The sequence below is a fragment of the Pieris rapae genome, chromosome 20, assembly GCF_905147795.1.
Source record: "Pieris rapae chromosome 20, ilPieRapa1.1, whole genome shotgun sequence".
Lineage (NCBI taxonomy): Eukaryota > Metazoa > Arthropoda > Insecta > Lepidoptera > Pieridae > Pieris > Pieris rapae.
Window position 1 is genome coordinate 3,354,165 of NC_059528.1, and position 23,959 is coordinate 3,378,123.

General features: G+C 33.3%; 1 protein-coding gene across 1 annotated transcript in view; it reads right to left on the bottom strand.

The window, feature by feature from the left end:
- Positions 1-886: 886 nt before the first annotated feature.
- The window catches only part of LOC110996029 (protein eiger), a 33,575-nt gene continuing 10,502 nt past the window's right edge, over positions 887-23,959 (bottom strand). The window contains exons 2-8 of the mRNA XM_022263513.2: positions 11,426-11,638; positions 9,600-9,729; positions 8,633-8,813; positions 4,485-4,575; positions 4,106-4,181; positions 3,070-3,221; positions 887-1,839 (exon numbers count right to left, since the gene is read on the bottom strand). Coding sequence (XP_022119205.2) covers positions 1,552-1,839; positions 3,070-3,221; positions 4,106-4,181; positions 4,485-4,575; positions 8,633-8,813; positions 9,600-9,729; positions 11,426-11,638 — 1,131 coding nt within the window. The 3' untranslated portion in view covers positions 887-1,551. The remainder of the gene's footprint in view (positions 1,840-3,069; positions 3,222-4,105; positions 4,182-4,484; positions 4,576-8,632; positions 8,814-9,599; positions 9,730-11,425; positions 11,639-23,959) is intronic.

Genomic DNA, 23,959 nt, shown 5'->3' on the forward strand with positions numbered 1-23,959 from the left:
TAATTGACTTTAGCTCCATCGAGATATCGAGTGCGTTGGTTAATTAACTTTTGAAGCCTGAAACTGATACGTTTTCATGCGAAGCTTATAATGGGTTACATAGTATAATATGTAATGTTATATTCATCGATTACGTATATAAATTAAGGTTGTTGGTTTTTGTAGCAATCTACAGATGTGTATACGTTTAACAATGTGTTCTTTTGTTATTCAGTTTTTGCAACAATTGCTTTGCTACTATGGAATGAATTTAGGTTTTAAAATTTCAACAACATAAGTTCCTATGATTACATCAACGAACTTTAATAACCTTTTTCCATTGGGCAAGGACTTATTTTCACAGGAGTGTTGCCAGTCTACAGATTAGGAGGTAACCTGAAGACTGGATTATGTTATAGAAACAATTCGATTGCCAGTTGATTTCCCAATAAATATAAACATTATTGTGATTACACAGTAGTAAGAAATTAACAAATAAAATGACTAAACATAACCAAATTAGATTGCATAACGAATAACCACAAATTCAACAACAATAGTAACGTCCTACATCTAATGCGAGCGTCGAAGAAGTCCACCCGACCATACAGCGCGCCGTGCTTATATAGCCTGAAAACCAGTTTAGTCCAGTATACCCCACTGCTACACGTCACTTGACTTTTTACAGCTTATTCAGTTTAATTAAAATTTTCATTCTGTTAAAATTATTTTTAACCTGTCATAAATACCAATTAGATCTCTTCTAATCGATATCTTTACAATCAGTGAAATCGATTGAATAACATTTTGTTTATTGTTTTTATGAAACGTTTTGTAGTGATTAATAATTGCGAATATGTATTCGAAGAAATAAAATATTGCTTAAAAATAATTATTTATTATTCAATAACTTTATAAAATGACATTGTATTTTTCTTATAATATTCATGCAATAAAGCAATAAATTACAATAATAATGGCTACAATATGTACTTATATTATCAATGGCATAACAGATCTATCGTTATTTATGAAACCTCCCAGTATTGTCGTTGTTGGGCAAAACAAATCATAATATCATTAGAACTTTCAAAGTCATACGAATTTCATATTTAGAAGTTAAAAAATCGTATAAAAATTAATATTATTTGTTCTTAGTAATGGCACGCATTGACTATACATTAACAAATACTTTGAAAGTACTGTGACACAGTCACATATGTATTTACAATTATTATTTAAATACGTAATAGACTAGGGTGAAAGAGAAACAGCAATTTTAGTCCAATCACAAAAAAATCGCGCCGACTCGACGACGTTTTTAATTCACTCCCCCGAGATCTATTTTCCTGTTTTTAGTATAAAATAGGTGCAAACAAATTATGGCGTGTATTAAAATATAATTGTAATGCATATTACATTATTATTAGCAATATAGCTAATACTATTTTAATATTTTGCCGTTCAGTTACAGTTTTCTGACATACGTCATATAGTTTTAATCACAGATTATAACATATAATATATTCAACGTGACCAATTGGTGACAGATTAGTTAACAGAATACAAAGCTTAGAATTCGTCAATTGGCTCGTCAGCGTCAGCCAATTTGACAAGACCTATAAAACTCTTTTCCGGCTGCATTAATGAGTGTCTATCTCCGCCAGTGTTTCTTACTGCCAGCTTGTCACCAGCTCTCAGGAAGAGAGCAGACGCTGAGAAGCAAGAGTTCGGTCTGTCCATCGGCTCAACAGAATGTGAGGTCTGTGCGCACTGTAGGAGTGTGTCCCGACCCTCAGTGTAGGGGTTGGTGCGGTGTAGAACCCAGGATATTATGTCGTGGCTGTCGAGATAATAGATCTGAAAGGAAATGATAATGTTATATGGAATATATTTAAATTTGGAAACAAAACTAAATCACACATTGCTGTAGTATAGTCGGAGGCAAAAATGTTGGAACTTTGACATCTACAATCTACGATTACAATCATTGCGATGACGTCAAAGCCTGAAACGCGTTACAAAGTTATCCCGACCATTACAAAATATCGAACTTAGCCACTGGGGCGTTCGAGCTAGCTATATAATGGGTAGACATGTCGAGAATCCATCCATTGAGTAAATAAAGTCGATTTTATATATTTGTGATTTATTTTTTATAAACTACCTACATATAAGTGCAGTGGCACTTGATTAACTCACTTATTTTGTACTAAAAGCGAAAATCATCTTGATTTAATCAATCCGGTCGGATCCGGCCGGATTGATGGCAATCCGGTCGTATCCGGCCGGACTGAAAATGACGCCGGATTGCAATCACTAATTGAGTTGGAAGTTCACCATCCTTGTTCCACAAACATATTGATTACTTTCGACAAGTGTAATTATGATACATCATTTGTAGTTATAATTTTCTCTCATTCACTCGCTTCGCTCACAAAATTAGTAATTAGATTCCAAGCCAATATTTAAAGCAATACATCCTACTTTTGATTGTTTTTTACAACAGGGAGCAAAAGGAGGCAGTAGGCTCATCTGACGTTAAGACATTTTTACGGCAAGAGAGCGCGCGATTGCGTTGCCGGCTATTTAATAATAACATTTGTGTTTTATTATTACTATACCACAGTTATTTTAAACTACGTTATGTAATTTGATAAATATCTTATTTCCAGGAAGTAATTAGTAATACCTAGATTTAATTGACAGCCTCATGAACATGCGTCTGAGAAATGTCTGGACTCTAAAAATGTGGTCGTCTGTGAATCGGTTTACGGACGATAATTTTACATGATGACGTAAACGAAAAACTGAATACTTTTATAAATTGTACTGAATGATTTCTTATCTAAAACAAAGGAGTTAATTGAAAATTGTATTTTTTGGTAAATTAAAAAAATAAAATCGGGCATGTCGAGTGCCGGATACTCGGATCCGAGAGCCTAGGGATGGCAATGCTTTAAAAAATGAAAGGGACGCTCGTTCCGCTACTACGCTCCACTTGATGGATGAGAAATAAGCACTTAATGTGTTACATTATTAAAAATTATGTTAATACTTATGTTAAATCAAATTGAAGCAGTGACTCACTTGTACATAAACAAGGTAGACTCCAGTGTGATGCACATGAATGTGGCCACTTCTAGTAAGTGTAGGTCGGGGATGAGGAGATGCGATGGTCCAGGGTGCTGGGTACCAGACATCGTGGGGAGCGCCATGCGACACGCGGACTAAACCGTTACCTGTATGTAACAATATGAAAAAAAATATATATATATATATCATAAATACTACTTATACTACTCATATGAACGGATGCCTTAGTAAGAAAAATACTATACATACATATAACACACATACATATATATAAACATAATTCAACGACATATCATTTAACAATTCTTGGAGTGTAGAATACAAATAAATAATTTTAAATAAGATAAAATTCTGTTAAAATGAGCTCTTTGTTTTTAAAATGCTTCTATACAAAGTCTTTACTTTCTTGTATCCAAGAATAAACGCGTTGAATAAACAAACTGCACGTGACCAAGTGAACTAAAATGCTTCGAGAAAATCATTATTTAATTTTCCGCCATCCGCCATCATGCAAAATCTGTGGACATTTCTGTAATTCCGGCAAACTACATGTCATCGCAGATAATGGAATATTTAATGTTCGTAGATATGAACTACTTCTTCCTTGCCGGTAACTTCTTAACAAAAACTGTATTCAATTATTTTATACCTATGAAGAAAACCCGACCAAAATTGCAAAATATTGTCTTTTTTCTTGATACATGTTGTGAATTGTATACGAAATTTGAAGTTTCCTTGTCTGCTAAAAGTGCCTAAGAGTTTTGTTGATCGGTCAGTCAGTCAGTGAGTGAGACAAGTAAGTTTAAGTATTTTTAAACTACTGGTTCAATTTGAATAAAATTTGAAATACACCATGTTTATACAATGCCGGTTAGTTAGTGAATTTTAATTCAGGCTTCTAGTTTTATACATTACGTTATAGGGGGATTGAAAATGTCCAACCGTGCCGCTCATAATTGCAGAAAGATTTCGCGATATCATCGACTCGAGAACTTTTCCCAATTTTCCCCGTACTGAAAATTCAATATACCTTTGAAATGCTCGTGTATTTCTGTGCTTAGGTGGGATGTGTTTCCGTGAAAGTGAGCTGCGATGAACGGTCTTCCCTGTAAGTTTACAAATATATATTTTAGAAATATAAATAATATAGAGAATATAGAAAAATAAAACATGAAGTCATGATGTATAGGATAAGAGATAATCACACAGGAGTTTGATAGGTAATAGACACTTTTTTTTATAAATAGTATAAGAAAAGATTTTTTAAATATTTTTTTTAGAAGAGACGGCAAACTGGCCTTAAAGTAAACGGTAAGTTACCGCCGCCCTGGACACTCACATTACCAGAGGGCCCGCGAGTACGTTGCCTGCCTTTAGTGATACCTAAAGGCAATTTCTATTATTCTTACCTCTCCGTCACTATTTCTTGCAGTTCTTGAAACGGTGTGTACAGGTATCTTGATTGTATCAGGTGGTGGGGTGAATTTCTTTGTCTTTCGTCTGAAATATAATTTTAATAAGTTACAATTTAGAATTTTTAGCTAATAAAATATTAATAGAGCAAACACAGAACTTCCCTCATATGGAGGTCACTTGGAAATTTAATGTTTACTAAATTATTTATAATAAGTATTAATCTTCAAGGAGATAATAATAATAAGACATGATATTATCCTTTTTTTACGCAAGAGATAATGTGTAAAATATATCTTAAAAATAATCTGCAAAACTTCTTACTTGGAACAATTTATAAACAAAACTCTTAAGAATTCATTTTTTAATTTATATAAATCGTAAAAAAATATATTAGAGGTTAACTTTTAATTACCATATATGCTGGATACAGCGATACAAAATAATATGCCATATACCAATAATAAATACATTAGATTTCTTAGACTATTTATTCCTCTCAGTTAATAGAACTGGGATGGGCGATGCTGCCTCCATAATCGATTTTCAGAATGTAGGCTTCAACCGACCGATACGTGTCTATGAATCGCACCTCCAGGAATTCTGATATTGAATTCTAGATGAATGGAATAAATTTTGCCGGTAATATATTCAGGGATCAAAATATTACGTTGTAATATGTTTTATGTGAAATATATTACCCGAGTATTGGTGTTTCTTACGTGTTACTAGTAAAGATAAACTACCTTCCTTTCTACTTAAATATATCAATAGGTATATATTATTGACATTCTTTCCAGCAATATAATGGAAATGACTTAAATATTCCTCTGTGTCTTAAACACGCACACACATTACCAATTCATACACCTAATATAGTGTATATTTTAAGTATCCATATTATGGTTCAGAAACCCTCGATGCGTTAAAAAGCTAACCCAACAATTCTGCTGATAACAATAATTCATTTGTCAAAAGAATAAAAATCAATGAGAAACAATTTTAAAAACACGCAAATCTGAAACTACGATGACATTTAGTTTTTCCGGCTAAATTCATTTGTTTTAGTGCAGTTCTATTTTTAAATATTGCTTTTATAAGAGTAAGGGCCAGTTTCTCCATATTTATATAATTAAATCTAAAAAGTTTGCATACTCATTAAAAGTAATTTCAAAGTAAACCTGATGTTTGATGCAGCTTATGAGTCAGTTAGTATAATATATATGTGTTTATCTATACCGTCTTATAGCGCATATAGAAAGAAATTATGCAAAAACTGAAACTGGATCGCGCTTTACAAAGCGGGTACTCGGGTAACCGTAAAAACTACCTACGGGTAACTTTTGACTTTATTTAGAGATATCGACGTTTTTGTATGCGATTTCCATTGTAGTTCTTTCAGTCTTGTTTGCCATAGTTATTTTGTATGATGATTTGATATTTTAAAAGGGTACTGAGCGTTTTTTACGCCGGCTTTTCCTCTCGATCTACACCCTCTGTCTTCTTTGCCGATATTTAAGGATGTCTACCGATTCAAATTTAATGACGTGGAATTAGTGATACCTGCATCTTATATTCTATAATAAGCATATTTTTTTGATTTTTGATCTTTGAACGATTGATTTGGATGTGGCGCGATACAAAAACCTAAGCTAATGACCAAGAATCTCAATCCGTAGTAACAAAGTAAAGGCGCCTGTCACTCTTTACCCAACTATATATTATATGGCAAAACTTGGCATGTTTTATATACAAGGAAGAAAAAAGTGGAGAGTAAGAGAGTACCAAAGTGGTGCTCCAGGAACATTGCACGAAAACGAGGAGAACGTGCCAAATTATTCAAAACATTTAAAGAAACTAGCCTGTATACCGTGGGATCCAACACCGCTTTGGGTGCATGCTGCACTATGATGTATGCAAAAAATTGTTATCCCAGAGCTATTAAATTATTTAATCACCTTCCTGGAAGTTATAGATCACTGACGTGCAATTCTGGGAAGGTGATTGAATTTTTAAAGGCAAGGTGATGTTATAACGTGGGCGAGTATCTAGATTATAATTTTGACAACAATTCTTAAATAACATAACTTATCTATTATTATGACATTATGATAATGTTTATATTATATGACATTATAAAATTAATATGACATTTGCATGCCTATTAATATATGGCGGATTGTGTGGATTTTTATAATAAATGTATCTAATTGGATTTAGAAGGTGGATAGATCAAATTAAAGAAAGAGTGCAGATAGGAATGGCAAAATTTGGAGGAGACTAAAAAAGGACAAAACTACCTGAAAAGAATGTCATAGACATTTTTTTTTATTGTTATTGTTTGACATATATGTTTAACTGTAAAAGTATCTGAGTAAATGGCAAAAATTATTATCATTAATAAAGAAATAAAGTCACAAAGAGAACGGTCTCTGTAATTCGAATAACAAGGTAACTCGCCCTTAGATAATATTGGAAAATTCCATCGTTCATTTGACATTATTCATGCTCGTATTACGAGGAATCATATTTGTTATTGTGACAAAAATGTTTTATCATTTCGATACATTATATTACGAAGCCTTGTAGAAGAGATACTGTTCGATAAATTTTTACATTTCCTTTTCAATTTAAGTCTAAATTTCGGCATTTATTTATGAGTTTCAAGATATGTATGAACGTAAAATGTAGCATTTAAAGGCTTTTATTTGCGTATGTATGACGTAAACGTGACTACTTACTGTGACATAATAATATGTCTATAATAAAAAAGCGCTTGTGAAAATCTATTGGATTTGACCACGTTAGATTGTTGTATCTGTTTCATGATAATTTGTTTATTCTTATAGACAAGTATATACATAGTAGATGATCAATATCCTGTGCACACACGGTGCATCACGCCGTCGACTTTTTTGGTCTAAGGCATACCGGGTTCCTCACGATGTTTTCTTCACCGAACAAGCTAGTGTTAAAAGAACATATATAGATAGTAGTGCGTAGCCGGGGATCGAACGTAGGATATCGTAGAACGTAGGTATGAGAGTCGCAGGCTAAAGCCAGTGCGTAAACCAAACATCAAATTTAAAAATAATATTTAATACCGGTTGACTTGCCAAGGCTTCCTTTAAACTGGATAAAGGATTGTAAACTGAGATGAAACATGTGTAGACTCAACCACTTACTGTAACACGACACAAGAGTTTCGAATTTCCAAAACCGCTAGTGAAACAAGTTGTGCATATTAAATCAAAACAACAATAATATTTTGTTTATGGTTAATTGATTTAGATTTAGGGTCTGTTTCACAATGTCCGGATAAGTTCCAAATAAGCTATTTATTACTTATTGGTATGATAAACACTATTGTTGCGTTTCACGACTGTCAGATATTCGCTATTCGTCATGAAACGCGAAATATCTTATTTGGAACTTTTATCTTTCGAATAATATATGTGTTGCATAGCATATTTGGTGCTTTATTTGGCCCTTAGTCTAGTAATTTAAGGCAGATATATTTCTGCGTCAGTTATCATTTCAGAAATATTTGCGTTCTGAACCAACCTCTTGACCGTCAACGAAGCCATCGTCAGCTTAGCCTAAGCTAAATAAAGCTAGTGAATTATTCTGAGGCACGAAATCGATTTATATAAACTGTTATTAGTATGCCTTTTAATAATATATTTGTTACTCAGACAATTTGTCTCGAAACAATCTAATATTTACACCGAATATTTATGTATTATCTATGAAAATGTTAATATTTAGTTACGTTAAAAGCAGTAAGTATAACAAAAAGAAGATCCTAATCCTTGGCATTGATTTACTCCAGTTCAAACAATATGTATTAAAAACTTGGCGATTGAAAAGAGTTTGGCGGAAGTTTCTTGCCAGTTCTTCTTATCCGCTCTACACCCTTGACTTGCGAACTGGTTGTAAATGTCAATTTACAATTAATTTAATTTGTTTTTTTTGAGGTTCATAAGTGTACATGTTTACAATATGAATAAAGATATTTTTGAGTTTGAGTTTGAAAAAGAAACAAAACTTTTTCCTCCTTATAACCATAGAGGAAAAATAAAGAAGAATAAACGAAACCGGAATCAGTAGACAGATGGCAACAGATAAAAAATCTAAATTATACCTTTCTTCGTCCTTCGAAATGACTTTAGGTGCAGTAACTGTTGATATCGCATCAGCTGCGGAGTCGGGAAATACGCTTCGCTTTTCGCGTCCATTTTGTTTTTCTATAACGGTCTCCCGCGCGCTAGCTGGCGTTTCTGTTGTCGGCTTGTTGCGAGTGTAATTTGGCAAAGTTGGTAGAGCTGTTGAAAACATTGGACGTTAAGTTTGTTTTTTTAGCATTTTCATGAACTGTGTAAAACTAATATTTAATCGCTATTAAGTCATTATTTAAGACTATTTTGTCATTTAATTGGGCGAGTTTAACATATACATATTTGGGCCTTTGTTATGTGTTTTACAACTAAGTACCAATATAACAAAACAAGTTAGGAGTCAGAGATGAGAAAACACTTTTTTAGGGATTATAGTTATGTATTATTGTATTTAAACTTATAATTATTTAAACATAATTTTAAATTTAACCGACGTTTCGCGTGCTTCACAGCGTGCGTGGTCACGGTGACTGAAGACAAAGGTGTTAAATGTCAAAAAGTATCAATGTCAATTTTTTTTTAATAATTATAATAATACATAAATATTAACCTGTAAAAAAGTGTTTTTCTTTAAATGTGTAAAAGTTATGTTAATAAAAGACAATACTATGAAAAATATGGCTTCCTGATTATCGAAAGAACGAAATTGTGGGCGGAAATTGACGTTTAATAATACGCCATAATTATTTTCTAACTCGTGAAATCTTCATATTGATTTCAAAGGAAATATTTGCACCCTGTACAAAGCAATAAATAAAGTGTTAAATTACAAAGTGGAGCTTCTGTTTTGCCCTCAGACGGTATTTACGGATTATGTTACATTGTTACCTAAACGACTAGTTAATAAATTTATACGTTGCCCATCATATTGAACCAATTTTATTTACGCATATCAATATTAAGTGGTTTCAATAACAAATATAATTATCCTACCTATATCCTTAATCTCCGGGTTTTCATTTAGCAGCCTTTTGATCTCGTTTAAGTTTCCCCCAACATCGACTCCTTCCACCACGCCCATGAAGTCATCTGGTGTTAGCCGAACCATGTTTGTTGTACCGACCTGAAAATAATAATATAAGTCATTGAAAATATGAAAATAGGCGTTGAATACTTTTTTTATTTTAATGGTGCCGACGGGAAGAAGGCTCACCTGGTGTTAAATGATATGGACCTTGGACTCTCACAATGCCAATATTATATGTATACACTTTACCCTGTAATACTTTTAATATTGCGAATTAACATAGATCACCCTTATCTAAATGGTAAATCACAGAACAGATTTTTTTACTTATGTAACTTAAATGACGTTGTAGTTTATAACATTTCCCTTTGAATTATTGGTATGTAGAGGGAGGGTAAAACTTGTTGTGTTTCTTGCCCGTTCTTCTCAGAACAAGGCCTCCTGGTAGTTTTGCGAACGGATGGCGTAGTTTCGCTCTATCGCGAATTTTGTAAACGTTTTTGGCATTCTTATGGCATAAATTGAATAAATTAATTTTGTTTTTTTTAAGGAGTTAACTAATTTTCAATTCAAACGAAAGCTATTTCTTAATCGTATGTTTACGAGAAAAACTATGGAACAGAAATTGCTTTATATTAAATATATTAACATATTCATGACAGCAGATTCTAATATTAATAACGCAAGGAGAAAGGAAGCGGGGATCACGAGTGATATGACGGGCACATTACTCGAAGCAATATAGGTTAACAGGGTGATATAAATTTAGCTGAGTGAAATGATATTTATTTTTAATGCTTTACGAGTAACTGTGACCGAATTCCTTAGCGGCTTTGTTCTAAATGGAAGGCTTTTGAGTGTAGCGTTAAATCACTACATAGTATAAAACAAAGTCGCTTTCTCTGTCCCTATATCCCTTTGTATGCTTAAGTCTTTGAAACTACGCAACGGATTTTGATGCGGTTTTTTTAAATAGATAGAGTGATTCAAGAGGAAGGTTTGTATGTATAATAACTTCCATTAAATAGTGGAGAAGTACTGTTATTTTTGAGGTTTCTAATGTGATGTCGTAAATAATTACATTTTTTCCGGTTACATTGCAAATGCAGGCTGAACCCTACGAGTTTTATTAAAAATAATGTACTAAGCAAAGAAAAGGTCTACAGAAAAGTCCGTGATGGTATATTATGTCTATCTCTTATGGATAACCCACATTTTTATATACAACGTTCACAGATTTTCAGTAGTGTATTTAGTATCAGCATTGCACCCGTGCGAAGCCGGGGCGGGTCGCTAGTATTTATATAATCGGGGATTTAATGGGCAGTAGGCTTTCCTGACACACTCATGCCGTCAGAAGTCTGGCAAGCGTTGTCGGCCTTTTAAGATACTTAGCGTACCAATCCAAAGTTAAATAGTTCGGATATACTTTACTGGGTTACTGGATCCACAAAGTGGAGAGCGAAAAGAAATGCTTTAAAAGACGCAGAACTCTCTGATAAATGCGGTAGATGATGCAGACTGACTCCACATCACTACGCAACGCCAAATATTTGTATATATGCAGATTATATAACTACACCTAACTTTATTAACGCATGAACTTTGAAGTAAACCCTATGTGGAATTTGCGATGCGATGTCAGCATTAACAGATAAATTCCAAAGAAGTTTTTGACACGAATTCTATAAGAGATTGCATTCTTCCACAGAACAAGAACTTCTAGCGTTGCTATTCGAATCTATCTATCTCGTCATAGGCTTTTAGTTCTAGCTGCAATAGATGTACTTACTTTTTCCCTTCTCCTATCATAATCAGGATACCAGTCCCCGCTCTCAGCATCGTCATCGCCATCGAAAAGGTCTTCATCATCAGCAAGCTGGTTATCATCTTCTAGCACCGTGAGGCCGTGTAACTTCTCCAACGAGTCGTAGCTCTGCTTATCTTCCTTTGACTCCTTGACATCATCTACAAGGTTTCCATCCTGATCGTCGTCAGCGTACAACTGTCAACAAAAATTAAATAAAAACATTTGTCAACAAGGTGATTAAGAGGTTGTTACCGAAGCCACTGGGAAATAACAAATATTTGCTTGGATTGATGGATATAATCATATATAAGTTATAGTCTTTTAACCTACGCAGGACATCCATCATAAAAGAAACAATAATGCGTCACAAGTAAAGTATAAGAAATTTCATTAAAGGAATTCAGGCGAAGGAAGCAGAACACCTGGATCGAATATACAGCTGCCCAAGACCGATCAATGAGTGATATTTTCTGCCCTAACTTGAATACGTCCTTAAGTCAAGTAATGTATACCGATACTTCGTGGTAACAATGTGGAATAATATTTGTTCTCAAATTTCCCGTCAAGTAATCCATCTTCTGAATTTCACGGCTTGTTACACGTGACTCGAAAACCTTTTCACGTGACAACAAAGTATCTTACTACCCACGCATTTATTATACTTTGTTGACAGTTAATTTTTCAGTTGCTGAATATACGGGAAATATTCATTTAACGAGACTAAGGGCCTATTTCACAATGTATGGATAAAGTACCAAATAGCTATGTAACACAAATTATTCGAAATATAAAAGTTCCGAATAATATACTTGGCATTACATGACGAATAGCGCTATCTGACAGTCGTGAAACGCAAAAATACTGTGTATCCTACCAATAATTAATAAATAGCTTATTTGGAACTTATCCGGACATTATTATTGAGATGTAAACCATCTTATGCGGTTATATTACTTTTTGGAGTCAGTCAAACTGTTAGTAATAATAATAATTAGACACATTTTCCCGTAAATTGTTTCTATAAATATGTCACACATAAAAAAACAACTCATTTAGAAACAAGCCAAACAAAACATGCCTGCAGCGTTTTCGCCGTGCTCTTGACTCAACAATAGAACTTTTCGAGTTGAACATATAATTTTGATTTCATTTTCTTTTCATTATGATTTATTCTTTGCGCAGGTGCAATTCTGAAAACTGCATCCATTATCTTGAAAGCTCATGAATGGTGGCCATGTGCATTGTTGAGTGCGTTTGCGAACAGTTTTATATCGGCGATTGAAACGTTTTAAATTCCATTAGTTGCAAAAACATTACGCACGCGTAAGATATGGCAATAATGAATGGTTAATTCTTTACGTACCATTTAGATATCATTGTACCACGCAAGAACTTTAGCCTTGTTCACTCATGCAGAGGTTCTGTAGTGTGAGATCTAAACTGAGTAATAAGAACTAGAACTAAGTAATGAAAAGGATGTTAAAAAGGAAATCATGTTATTTTAGTTACAACATTTAGAACGTTGGAACAATTACAAGGCAATATTGACTAATAAAGAAATATAGATATTAAAATAAAGTCATAACTAATTATTAATTATTAATATACAATCTGTATCATATTTTATTATGATCTCCTAATTAAATTGTGAATTTCTTTATAAATAATAATAATGCATTTAAAGATTATTTTAAAATTTAAAACTATGTACTCATTTTGGTGGTTATTACAATTTACAAACCGCATCTAATAGAGATATAATTTTTCTGTTCAAATACATGTATTAAATGAAATTAATTAGGATCTCCTAATTAAAATTGTGAATTTCTTAATAAAAAATTATAATTATATAAGGGTTATGTTAAAATTTAAAACTACTAATTTTGGCGGTTATTACAATTTGCAAACCGCATCTAATAGGGATATAATTTTTCTGTTCAAATACATATATTAAATTAAATAATTTACTATAATTAATATACAGTTTATCTAATACCTTTACTTGTTTATCGACTTGCAGCCGACGACGCGAAAATAGCAATGAACTCAAATTAATTTACTTGTTTTTTGGGGACAAATATCACGGTTCAATGACCGCCGATCAAAACACTGTTACGCTCTCTTTATCGTAAGAACTCTGCGTACTCTTTATGTGATCCCTTTATTTCTATGCAAATGACGTGGTACTAAATAGGTCACTCGTGTGAGGCTAGAAATTACTGGGTTAGCGTGGCGCGATCTAGAATGTTTAACATGTGGGATCCGATATAGGATGTGAGGTTATTATTCCCATGACGTTGCTTTTTATATGATCTGTAAGAATTTAAATACGATAGGAATGTAAAATAAAAGACAATCGTGTTATTATCGTATGTACGCGTGTTGGACTAGAGATCATACGAAACGTTCCTTTGTGTAAATATTCTCACCTCCCAGGTTTGTGATTTTCTTTAATAAAATATAAGATAACTATATTGTCTTCGATACTGTTTCGATTCGGATGTTTGTACGGTGTAACAACGGTGTGGGCAAACGGGCGGAAGAGGCTAACCTGAAGTTAAGTTATTCCGGATACAGACTCTTAATACCAGAAGGCCCACAAGTACGTTGCTTGCCTTCTCAACTATATAGGGCCCAGCCCTAAGTCGAATTGATGCCGAATTACTTCAGGTTTCGTTATGTATTTAAATTTATTCAAAACAAATAACATAATACATAAAAATATTTAAATTGACCGAAATATTAGATTATTATTGAAGACAGTCGTAAAAAATATTCACACGAAACCGACGCGAACAAAGCTGAGGACGGAAGCCAATAAAGCTGGCTTAGTTTATGTTTGATAAAGGCGCTTAACTTAGGAACTACTGCCTGGTTGATTAGTCCATTAATCAACTCTATGAGCAAATGCAACAAAGGATAAATCGGGGTAAAAATAGTCAGGAAGAAGTCTATTTCCGTCTACAAAACGATGTCCATACAAATCGATTTAATCGCTAAAACTGTATGCAGAAACATGCAATCAGCTCAATTGGAGTCGCATTCGATTTGGAGATTGGCCTTTAATTGGACTCAATGTTTTGGCGTTTTAGACTCATTGAAATGGGAGACCAATTCGCGATATTTTCAATTAATTGAATAATGGCAGTTATTTAAGCGGGATTTTTTTTTAGAACAGGGGGCAAACGGGCAGGAGGCTCACCTGATGTTAAGTGATACCGCCGCCCATGAACACTCTCAATGCCAGAGGGCTCGCGAGTGCGTTGCCGGGAAATAATCGTCTTCGAAAGTAAGGAGGCGAATTTCGTCATATATATAAAGCCTCATACTTACATAATACGCCTAATCTGCAGAAAATCGGATAAGAAATCGCCATTGAAGTTCTTTACTTGCAAAACTAGTTTTTTTTTTGTTTTGAGACGTGTTCCTGTATGAGCCTTTTCAGATTAAGAGATGAGACTAAGCGCGACTCCAGAATGTTAAAAAGCAATATATTTTTCAATTTCAACCTAAACTTTAAAAAAGAGTTCTATTTTGTATAGAAAACGGTCGCTTTTCACGTGAAACTCATTTAAAACATTGAGATCTGTAAGTAATCGATAAAATTATATCAGTGACACTACAACCTCTGTCTAGGCTTCAGAATTCTGAATTTATTTCACGATAACCTTTAAATTTAATAGGCAAGTAGGCCTCCAGTGTCTGACACACGCCGACTTTTTGGGTCTAAGACATGTCGGTTTCCTCACGATGTTTTCCTTTACCGTTCGAGCGAACGTTAAATACGCAAATAGAAAGAAAGTCCATTGGTGCACAGCCGGGAATCGAACCTACGACCTCAAGGATGAGAGTCGGAAACTGACGCTAACACTGCCCCATAAGGAATATGCTAAGGAATCAATACTCTTATAATATATATATATATAGTATATACATATATAGGTTCTTATACAATGAAACAGTACTTAGTAGTAATATTGTTTTAAGTCTCAGTGCAACCTACAAAAAGACATAAAAATATTTTCGTCTCAAAGGAAAAGTGGTGTCGCAAGTCCCTGAAGCATTTCATTATTAACGACTAAGATAGTGTGGGAAATATTGCCACTTTTCACAGTCCACAAAGAATTTATTACGTTACTTAAAACGCTTTTAAATATACACCAAGCTTGTATATTTGTCTTTTAACAAAAACGTATATAATAATAATATATTTACCCTATGTATGTTATATGAAAGCAGTATTAGAAACTGACGAAAATTAGCTTAATAGTGTTCATAACTAATATATATTATACTATAGTAAATCCATCCATCCATCCATTTTGGCGAATCCATTTCCATTTTCAAAATAAATCTGTATATATTGCTAATCAGTTGTGGTAACTAAAGCGTTCGCATTAGAAAAATCCTAAACCACGCCAGGAACAGAAATTTCACTGACAATTCGGCCTGGCTTAAAAAAGAAATGAAGAAGGATTAATAATCTAGAATACAAAAAGTAAGGAATAATTGTGTTATGTATTATACAGTAGGGACCTAGATAATATGGTTGGCAGTCTGGCAGCAATAAAATAAATGAAAACAGAACCTAAAGTTAAGTAGCCCTTTTGAGGTTTTAGCTTTGTGCTCTTGAATGACATTGACAATATACATGTTTCTTTATTGCAGCACTTAGGAAATTAAACTTTATTTTTATATAAATTACTCAGCAAGCTTCCTTGACACATGAAAGCTGAAGGCATAATTTTAATATTGAATCATAGTTTATTTAGTCTATTCCAAATTGAAGCATTTAAATATTAGCAGAATTTAAAGAGCGTTGTGGCAATATAAATAAGTTTTAAAGTACTTTCATGTGAATTTACTGTACCTTCAGGCAATAAATATGCTTACCCAAGCGTTTTCTGACAAATTCCTAAAAGGGTAGTATATTTCACTTTTTTCTTTCCTATAACTTACACATATTTTCAAGGAATATTTACTCTCTCTGAATATTCTTTTAATCTCTATTTTATACAAAACGACCATCACCTTCTCACCTGTTAAACAGAGAAGTACCATCAAATACTATAGGTCTAATATCGATGTATGTTAGATCCGCAGACACTAGAATAATGTCCCAAACGAATTACGATATCTTGCAATCTTCCATATACCGCCTACGGATACTTCATGAATATTATATAATCGAGTCCACACACACTGAACAGGGAAGACAATAGAGAAATAGGTTATAACAGAGTATGCAGTAGAAAGTTTATTGATACAAAAAAATTACAATTTTACGCCTTAAAAGTGTTTACGCTGTTGATGGTATTCCGGTATGATGGTTCCTACTGTCAAAGGGCATTTCAATTTGACACGAAACTGTTGCATTTCAACTCATAGACATTTTTGCTGTTATGCGTGTGTGAAATGCCCATATTAAGCACTTATGTTTATTACGTTACAATGGGTTAGAATTATAATCGTACTTTTAAAGGAGACTATGAATTTATTGCCATTATATAGGAGGTTACCTAATAAGGAATGGATGGATAGCGATGAAGCCGTTAACAAGTAGGATATGCAACCGGTGGATTGGGATGGCCCTGTACGACATACCTGGATCAAATCTAGGAGGTACTAGACAAGTTAAAAATATATAACCAACGAGCATGCATTGTAATTCATGATAATAAAGGGAAAGAGGTATGGCTTATCCCGTCGGGAAAAGGCATGATAGTATTATAAATAAATACATTAGCGCAAGACATGTCGCGCATGCTAAGCCGGCAATCCGCGCGAATAGCAACAAGCATTAGGTGTGTGTGGATACACCGTAAGAATGCCTCTAATCCGGAATGAATGGAATGAATGTAGAGAATGTGGGCTGGGATTATATTACCTTTTGCTTTGCCGACTATTTAATCCTATTTGTCTAGAAAAGGCTTTCAGCGGAAAGCATTGTAATGAGTCCTAAAATAGAATCCATTATTTAGTACGCAGAACTATTGTTTTCTTTCTCGGTATTAAATCGGGACGATATGATGTAATATCTCCAAATAAAATGTGAATGATATAACATTATTATGATACTAAATATTCTAGTATAATAACTGACCTTAAAATGAAATAACTAAAATATATTATTAAAAGGAGTCCCTTTAGGCAAGGTTCCGAAGATACTGGCAGCGTTTCCCCTTTGAGTAACTGCCAGCTCTTTGCTCTCCTGTGATGTCGACTAACCTTTTTGATATTTCCCTAAAAAGCCTTGTAGCCCTAGGACCCCACAGACCAAGGGTCGACACCGAATGGGATAAAATCATATTCGGAGTCTAGTGTCTTTTATGTGACCAAATATATTTTTAATAAACTTCAAAAATACTTTTAAGAATATTAAATTCAGTTTCATGAATAATTGAAAAATGAACCTACCATATAGCATTAATATTTTTAAGAATATTTAGAAGTTAATTATATTTTTAAATGAAAATGCTTTTATTAAGCATATCAAGAAGGTCAATGGGCGGCTAATGGTCGGAACTTTTTGTATGTTCGAAATAAGTACACTTTATAAATCTTTAACAAACAAACATTAAAGTTCTCTAAGTATGCAAAGTCGATAGCAGAACTGAATAAAATCGAGCTCCATCATCTCAATGGGTGTCATTGAATTAAACTGGGTTTGCGCCAAATCTACGTACTATTTCAATAAAATTTTACTTTCAGCATTTGGAATTTTGCCAAAATAATTTCTTTTTATATTTAACTTTACTGTCCTGGTTTTAATTAATTTAATGGACTTTAATACGGCTTTATTATATTGTCCAAATACGAAATATTTTGTCGGTAGACGATTAACTTTTTACACAAAGGGCTGAACATTTTTGTTGGAATATTGATTTTTTTATAGATTTTAATATCTTATTAATCGCAGCATATTAATACTCATTATATTTAAACGACTTCGCAAGAAGGAGCTAATAAGAAATCTGCCCCATTTTGGGGACATTGTAAAAAGAAACAATAACATATAAACGTATACATTATCACCCCATCAATAAAAGGTGTTTTATATTAAATTTTGTTAGGATACATTGTGTCCAAACAAATATGTTCTTATTTATTTAATAACTTGGCGGAAAGCCAAACAGAATGGGGTAAACTCGTGAAATTATTAAAATTATGACCAAGCTTGTTATTTATTGAACGTTTCTCAGTAAGCAGTTTTAGTTTTGTGTATTTAAATAGATTTCAATATAACAGTTAGTATTTATCAAATAAAATATCGCACGAATATAAAATAAATAAATCAGTGGCGCTACAACCTCTTTAGGTCTTGGCCTCAGATTTCTGAATCTGTTTTATGGTCATTTTTAAAACTAATAGGCATTTAGGTGATCAGCCTCCAGTGCCTGACACACGTCGTTGACTTTTTGGGTCTAATACATGTCGGTTTCCTCGCGATGTTTTCCTTCACCGTTCGAGCAAATGTATAATACGCACATAGAAAGAAACTCCATTGGTGCACAGCGGGGGATCGAACCTACGACCTCAGGTATGAGAGTCGCACGCTGATGCCACTAGGCCAACACTGCTCTAATATAACATGAATAATGTATTTTTATTTGTACCTTTTCAGTTTTGCTTAACACGCATTGTCTTAGTTATATGAAACGCATTAGAACAAATCCGTCTCTTTTTAACAGTTTAAATACAGACAGAAAGAGAAGAAAGAGTACTTTAGTTAAGAAAGCCTTTAGACTTTAGATTTAGTTTAGGTGAATGAGTGAGTTTTATCTTATAAGTTAGTTCAGACAGAGATAAAGACGAGATCTTCGTTTGCCGGGTGACCGATTTGCCCTCAGACATAGTTCACTGCTGTGTGCATGATCTTAGATGAGTATCGGGTAATGATAGGTTATAATATATAAAACTACACTAAGATTCAGTAATATTTTATCCGCATTGGTCTTCAGTATTGAATAGTTACAGGGAAACAGAATTTATAAGGCAGTTTAAAAATCAACGGACACATAAATTATTTTTATATTTAAATCTTAAAATAACGCAAAATAAACGAAAATAAAAACTGAAACCTTACTAAGAGCATAACAAATAATTTTGCAGTATGTGGAAACACTATTATGAATCACTATTAATTTTAGTGAAGAATCGAGAACTATCGTTGGATCGTTGAAATCCTTAAGGTACACACACACACACAACCACAACACACAATACACACAAGTTACATATTTTTGCCGTCGATTTTGCGCTTTTTAATTATTATGAAAACTTTTGTAATGTTAACATAGAGTCTACAGTATTTTATATGTTTGACACACTGTCTGGCGTAAGATAACCTCGAGGCATTCAACGTTAAATTGACCGAATAAATCATACTTAAACAGATGTTCGGCTTTGTGAGCTATGTGCCAGATATCTGTAATGTTACTTTGATTTTCAGCGTATGTTGTGAGTGGGTGAGAAATACATGGACTTCTATATTCGACGTTTATATAGGGATAAAAATACAGTGTTAGAATTTTTTCATATCTAACTTACGATTTCATTAGATTAATCATTTAGATACTTTTGTAACATAATCAAAGTTCTGCCTCAAAATGTAATAATATAAAGTTCAAATGTATTTAAACAAGATAGCGGATGTTTTTATTAGTTATGTATTATATGTTAGGATTTCTTTGATTATGATTACGGTTGTGATTTATTTATTTATTTCATTTAAGTAAAAATATGCATAGTTATAATAAAGCATAGTTCTAAGATTAATTTATTGATAGATTATAATATATATTTAATATGAAGGAACAAACAAAGCCATTATAAGTAAAAGATACCTGAGTTTTTTAAATATTTTTTTAAGAATTTTGTAGTCACATTAAATATATCTATTTGCTGGTAATTTATGTTGTAATCTGTATGTATACGATACATAACCGAGTTTCGTAAATAGTTGGTAGTTGTATTGTGTGATGAAGCGGTCTTAAATAGCAAAAGCGACAACAAGTCAGGGAAGTCAATAAAAACATTGCAAATACCATGTTAAAAATATTATTTCTTTTCAAATCTAATAAAAGTCTGTATAATGTTTAATCAATTATTGAATTAAGTTTAAAATTGTGTCTGTTGATTGAGGGGCCCAGTCCACTGCTGGCTTTCTTTCTTTCTTTCTGATTATAGAGAGCGCAATTGAATTAAAATAATAATTAGTTTTAGGGTCTGTTTCACAATGTATGTATAAAGTGTCAAATAGCTATGCAACACATAAATTATTCGAAAGATAAAAGTTCGAAATAAGATACTTCGAATTTCATGACGTAAAGCGCTATCTGACAGTCGTGAAACGCAAAAATACTATTTATCCTACGAATAAGTAATAAATAGCTTATTTGGAACTTATCCGGACATTGTGAAACAGGCCCTTATCATACCAAGGCGTAAAGTTGCTACGTTTTTCAGTATATTTCGATGCTGACTCAATTCGTTTGATTAATCAATAAAACTCGCAATTAATTCATATAGCACTACGGAATATAATGCCAAAGTGAATTTCATGAATGATTCACAAAATGTGTAATAAAGTTATATGTTTACTAAGTATTTTGATAAAGTCCTATTATAATGTCAGCTGGGATGAACTCATGAAACCACAAAAGCGTCATAAATTTGATAAGTAACTGACCCACTTGAATCCTATATTAAACATTCGCTTATAAATAGATGTATGTTTGCATTATTTTTATGAATTAAGTGTATATCTTTAATAGTAATCATAACAATCAAATAAATATAAATACCATTTTCATAACATATTACGTAGTAAATAACATATGGCGTAGTTTTGCTCTTTCGCCAATTTTGTAAACCTTTTTGACATTCATAAGCATGCCCTAAGACGCATCTAAATTGAATAAATCAATTTTGATTTTTTGAATAAAATTGATAAAAAGTTAGTTAAATGGTCCCTGTGGGCTGTAGCAGTGTACCTTTAATGCTGGCAGTATTTCCTCGGTGTATTCCGATACTTATTCGTTGAGTCAGGAAGCCATCACCTCTGGGGTCACCGGTACTATCTACCAGGCGCCAATTTAAATCTTTTATTAGCGCCTGTGCACTAGAACCCCAGTTGTTGAAGCTGGGGAAATGCTGGAGATACTTGAGCCGGTTTTTCCGCCTGCTCTACGACCGCCCCAGCTTTTTTTGATTCTCCGAGGGAGTTTTAATTATTACTATGTAGGTTTAGAAAAATTATAAAAACTGTATATTTCAGTATTATGTCTTTTTTTAACATTAAATAAAAGCCGTTATGTCCTCCCATATTGTAGAGGAGGAATTATAATTACCTTAATTTTTTTATCCTACCATCTTCCATTTTTGCGTTGGCTTAGTGATCTAGTCTTGGTCAACGCTAATCTGTCCCTTGCTCACGCTCTAGTATTTTAGTAGAATAAATTGCATATATCATGACTTGTTTGATATGAAACTTCATTGCCTGTAGGTATTGCAGATTTTTGATACAGGGGGCAAACGGGCAGGAGGCAGAATGTATATAAATTGATTTTAATAGCAAAATACTTATCCTATTAACAATTTTATACTGTTTATATAAAACAAATAGCGTTAATAAACACCGTTGAAGCACTTATTTTCATTTACGATCGACGGCACGTTCCGAGCTATAAAATGCACTGATGCCGTAAATATCAAACTACAGTTGTTTTCCCAATAAATTCTTTAAATGGGTGTTATATCATTAAGTTAAAACTATTAAAATCATATTAATTTAAGTCCAAATTGTTGCTTTTGCAATATTTAAAATTTTAAGAATATATTAATGTTATTTGATAGTCACTGATGGTACCTTACGAATTTTTTATTAGCAGAAATGAAGGTCGTGCAAATGGAAACTCATATTCCTTCATAACCCGTAAGAACTGCGCCTACTGTCCGTTTCACATGGCGTTTTATTTTGCGAACTAGAAAACTGTGCAATCGACTCCCGGTGTCTTCCCTGATGGATACGACCTCCTAAAGTTAGAGTGTAGACGCCTCAAAGGCCGGCAGCGCATCCACAAAAAATAGATGTCCATTGGCTGCGAACTGCACTTTATAGGTGTCCCGAAGTCTCGCTTGACACCCATTATATAAAAAAAACTGTTGTCGTTGTAAAATAATCCACCTTAACTAAATGATTAAGGGTTACTTTCGACATACTAACGTAGGCTAGTTACAAAGTAAAACTATTATTGCTACGCTAAGGTTTTAATGGCCGACTGTGTGCACGTTTCTGCGCGTTCTATCACAACTACATTTATGAGTGTAAGTAGCGCGCAGATGTTTTTTTTTGTAGCAATGAACTCCATACAGCCACATAAAAATTACTTCATAGATTTTGCGTATTTGAATGAAACGGACCTAGTGTCAGTGCACTTGATCAAAAACCGTCAAATTATTCCGCGTTGAAACAAGCCGAACTAATTGGCAATTTATAGGACTATTTAAAGGATCTGACCTAAAAGCATAGTTTCACATATTGCGATAGATTGCCAGCAGTTGCAAAGTTATTAAACTCAATTTCGTACTCATCTCACACTGCACCGGTGAATTAGTCATAGTATAATGTGTTTCGAGTCTAGTTAGACTTAGGCTACATGGTAGGTGTAGTAATATTGACTTGTATACTTTCGATATGTTTTTGCCGCGCCCCACCATTTTGTGGAACCACCTGCCCACTGAAGTATAATAGTTCGTAGTCTCGTTTCTAGATCTTAACGTTGAATCTTAAGGGGAAGTGAGTCACATCCCTTAAGATTAGTGTCTTCCAACCTTTAATAATGATTGATTCATGTTCACACTCAACTTTGAAAACGCTGCCGAGAAACCCCGATCAGTCGGCAGATTAAGAGACGCAAGTGCAATTGGATAGGTCATACACTCATCAGGATCCCAATCATATATAGGGTTATAGGACATTTACGATGTTCACGCTCACTACGCCAGGCGTAGTACGCACCCTAGTCGTTTAATTTTGTAATTTAATAAATTTACAATAAAATCAATTACATATTTTTATATTAATGCGCAAATACTCGCGTCAACCAAAAACATGGTTTTATTCTGAAACGTGGCAACATTTATAAAATCTCGTATCGAATTTGTTGACATGGTTACAATATTATTTTTAAATGAAATTGTTGTCACGGTAAAGAATGCCGAATTAAGGTCCAATTGGAAGGAAAAGCACGATTCTTTTTTGTTTACGCGAACATTCAGTATAATAATTGTTTACAATATTATATACACAAATTATATATACAATATAATACATATATACAAATTTAATATTCGGCATATTCTAAAAACGCGCACTGCGGATCGTTTCCGCTTATAAAGTATATTTTTATCTTTATTGCTTTATAACGTTGCTAAAACATCAAATTGTCATTAGCTGGTTTTCACACATTTTTGTTTGGTTATGAGATGTGAAGACTCGAAGGTCGCGGTGTC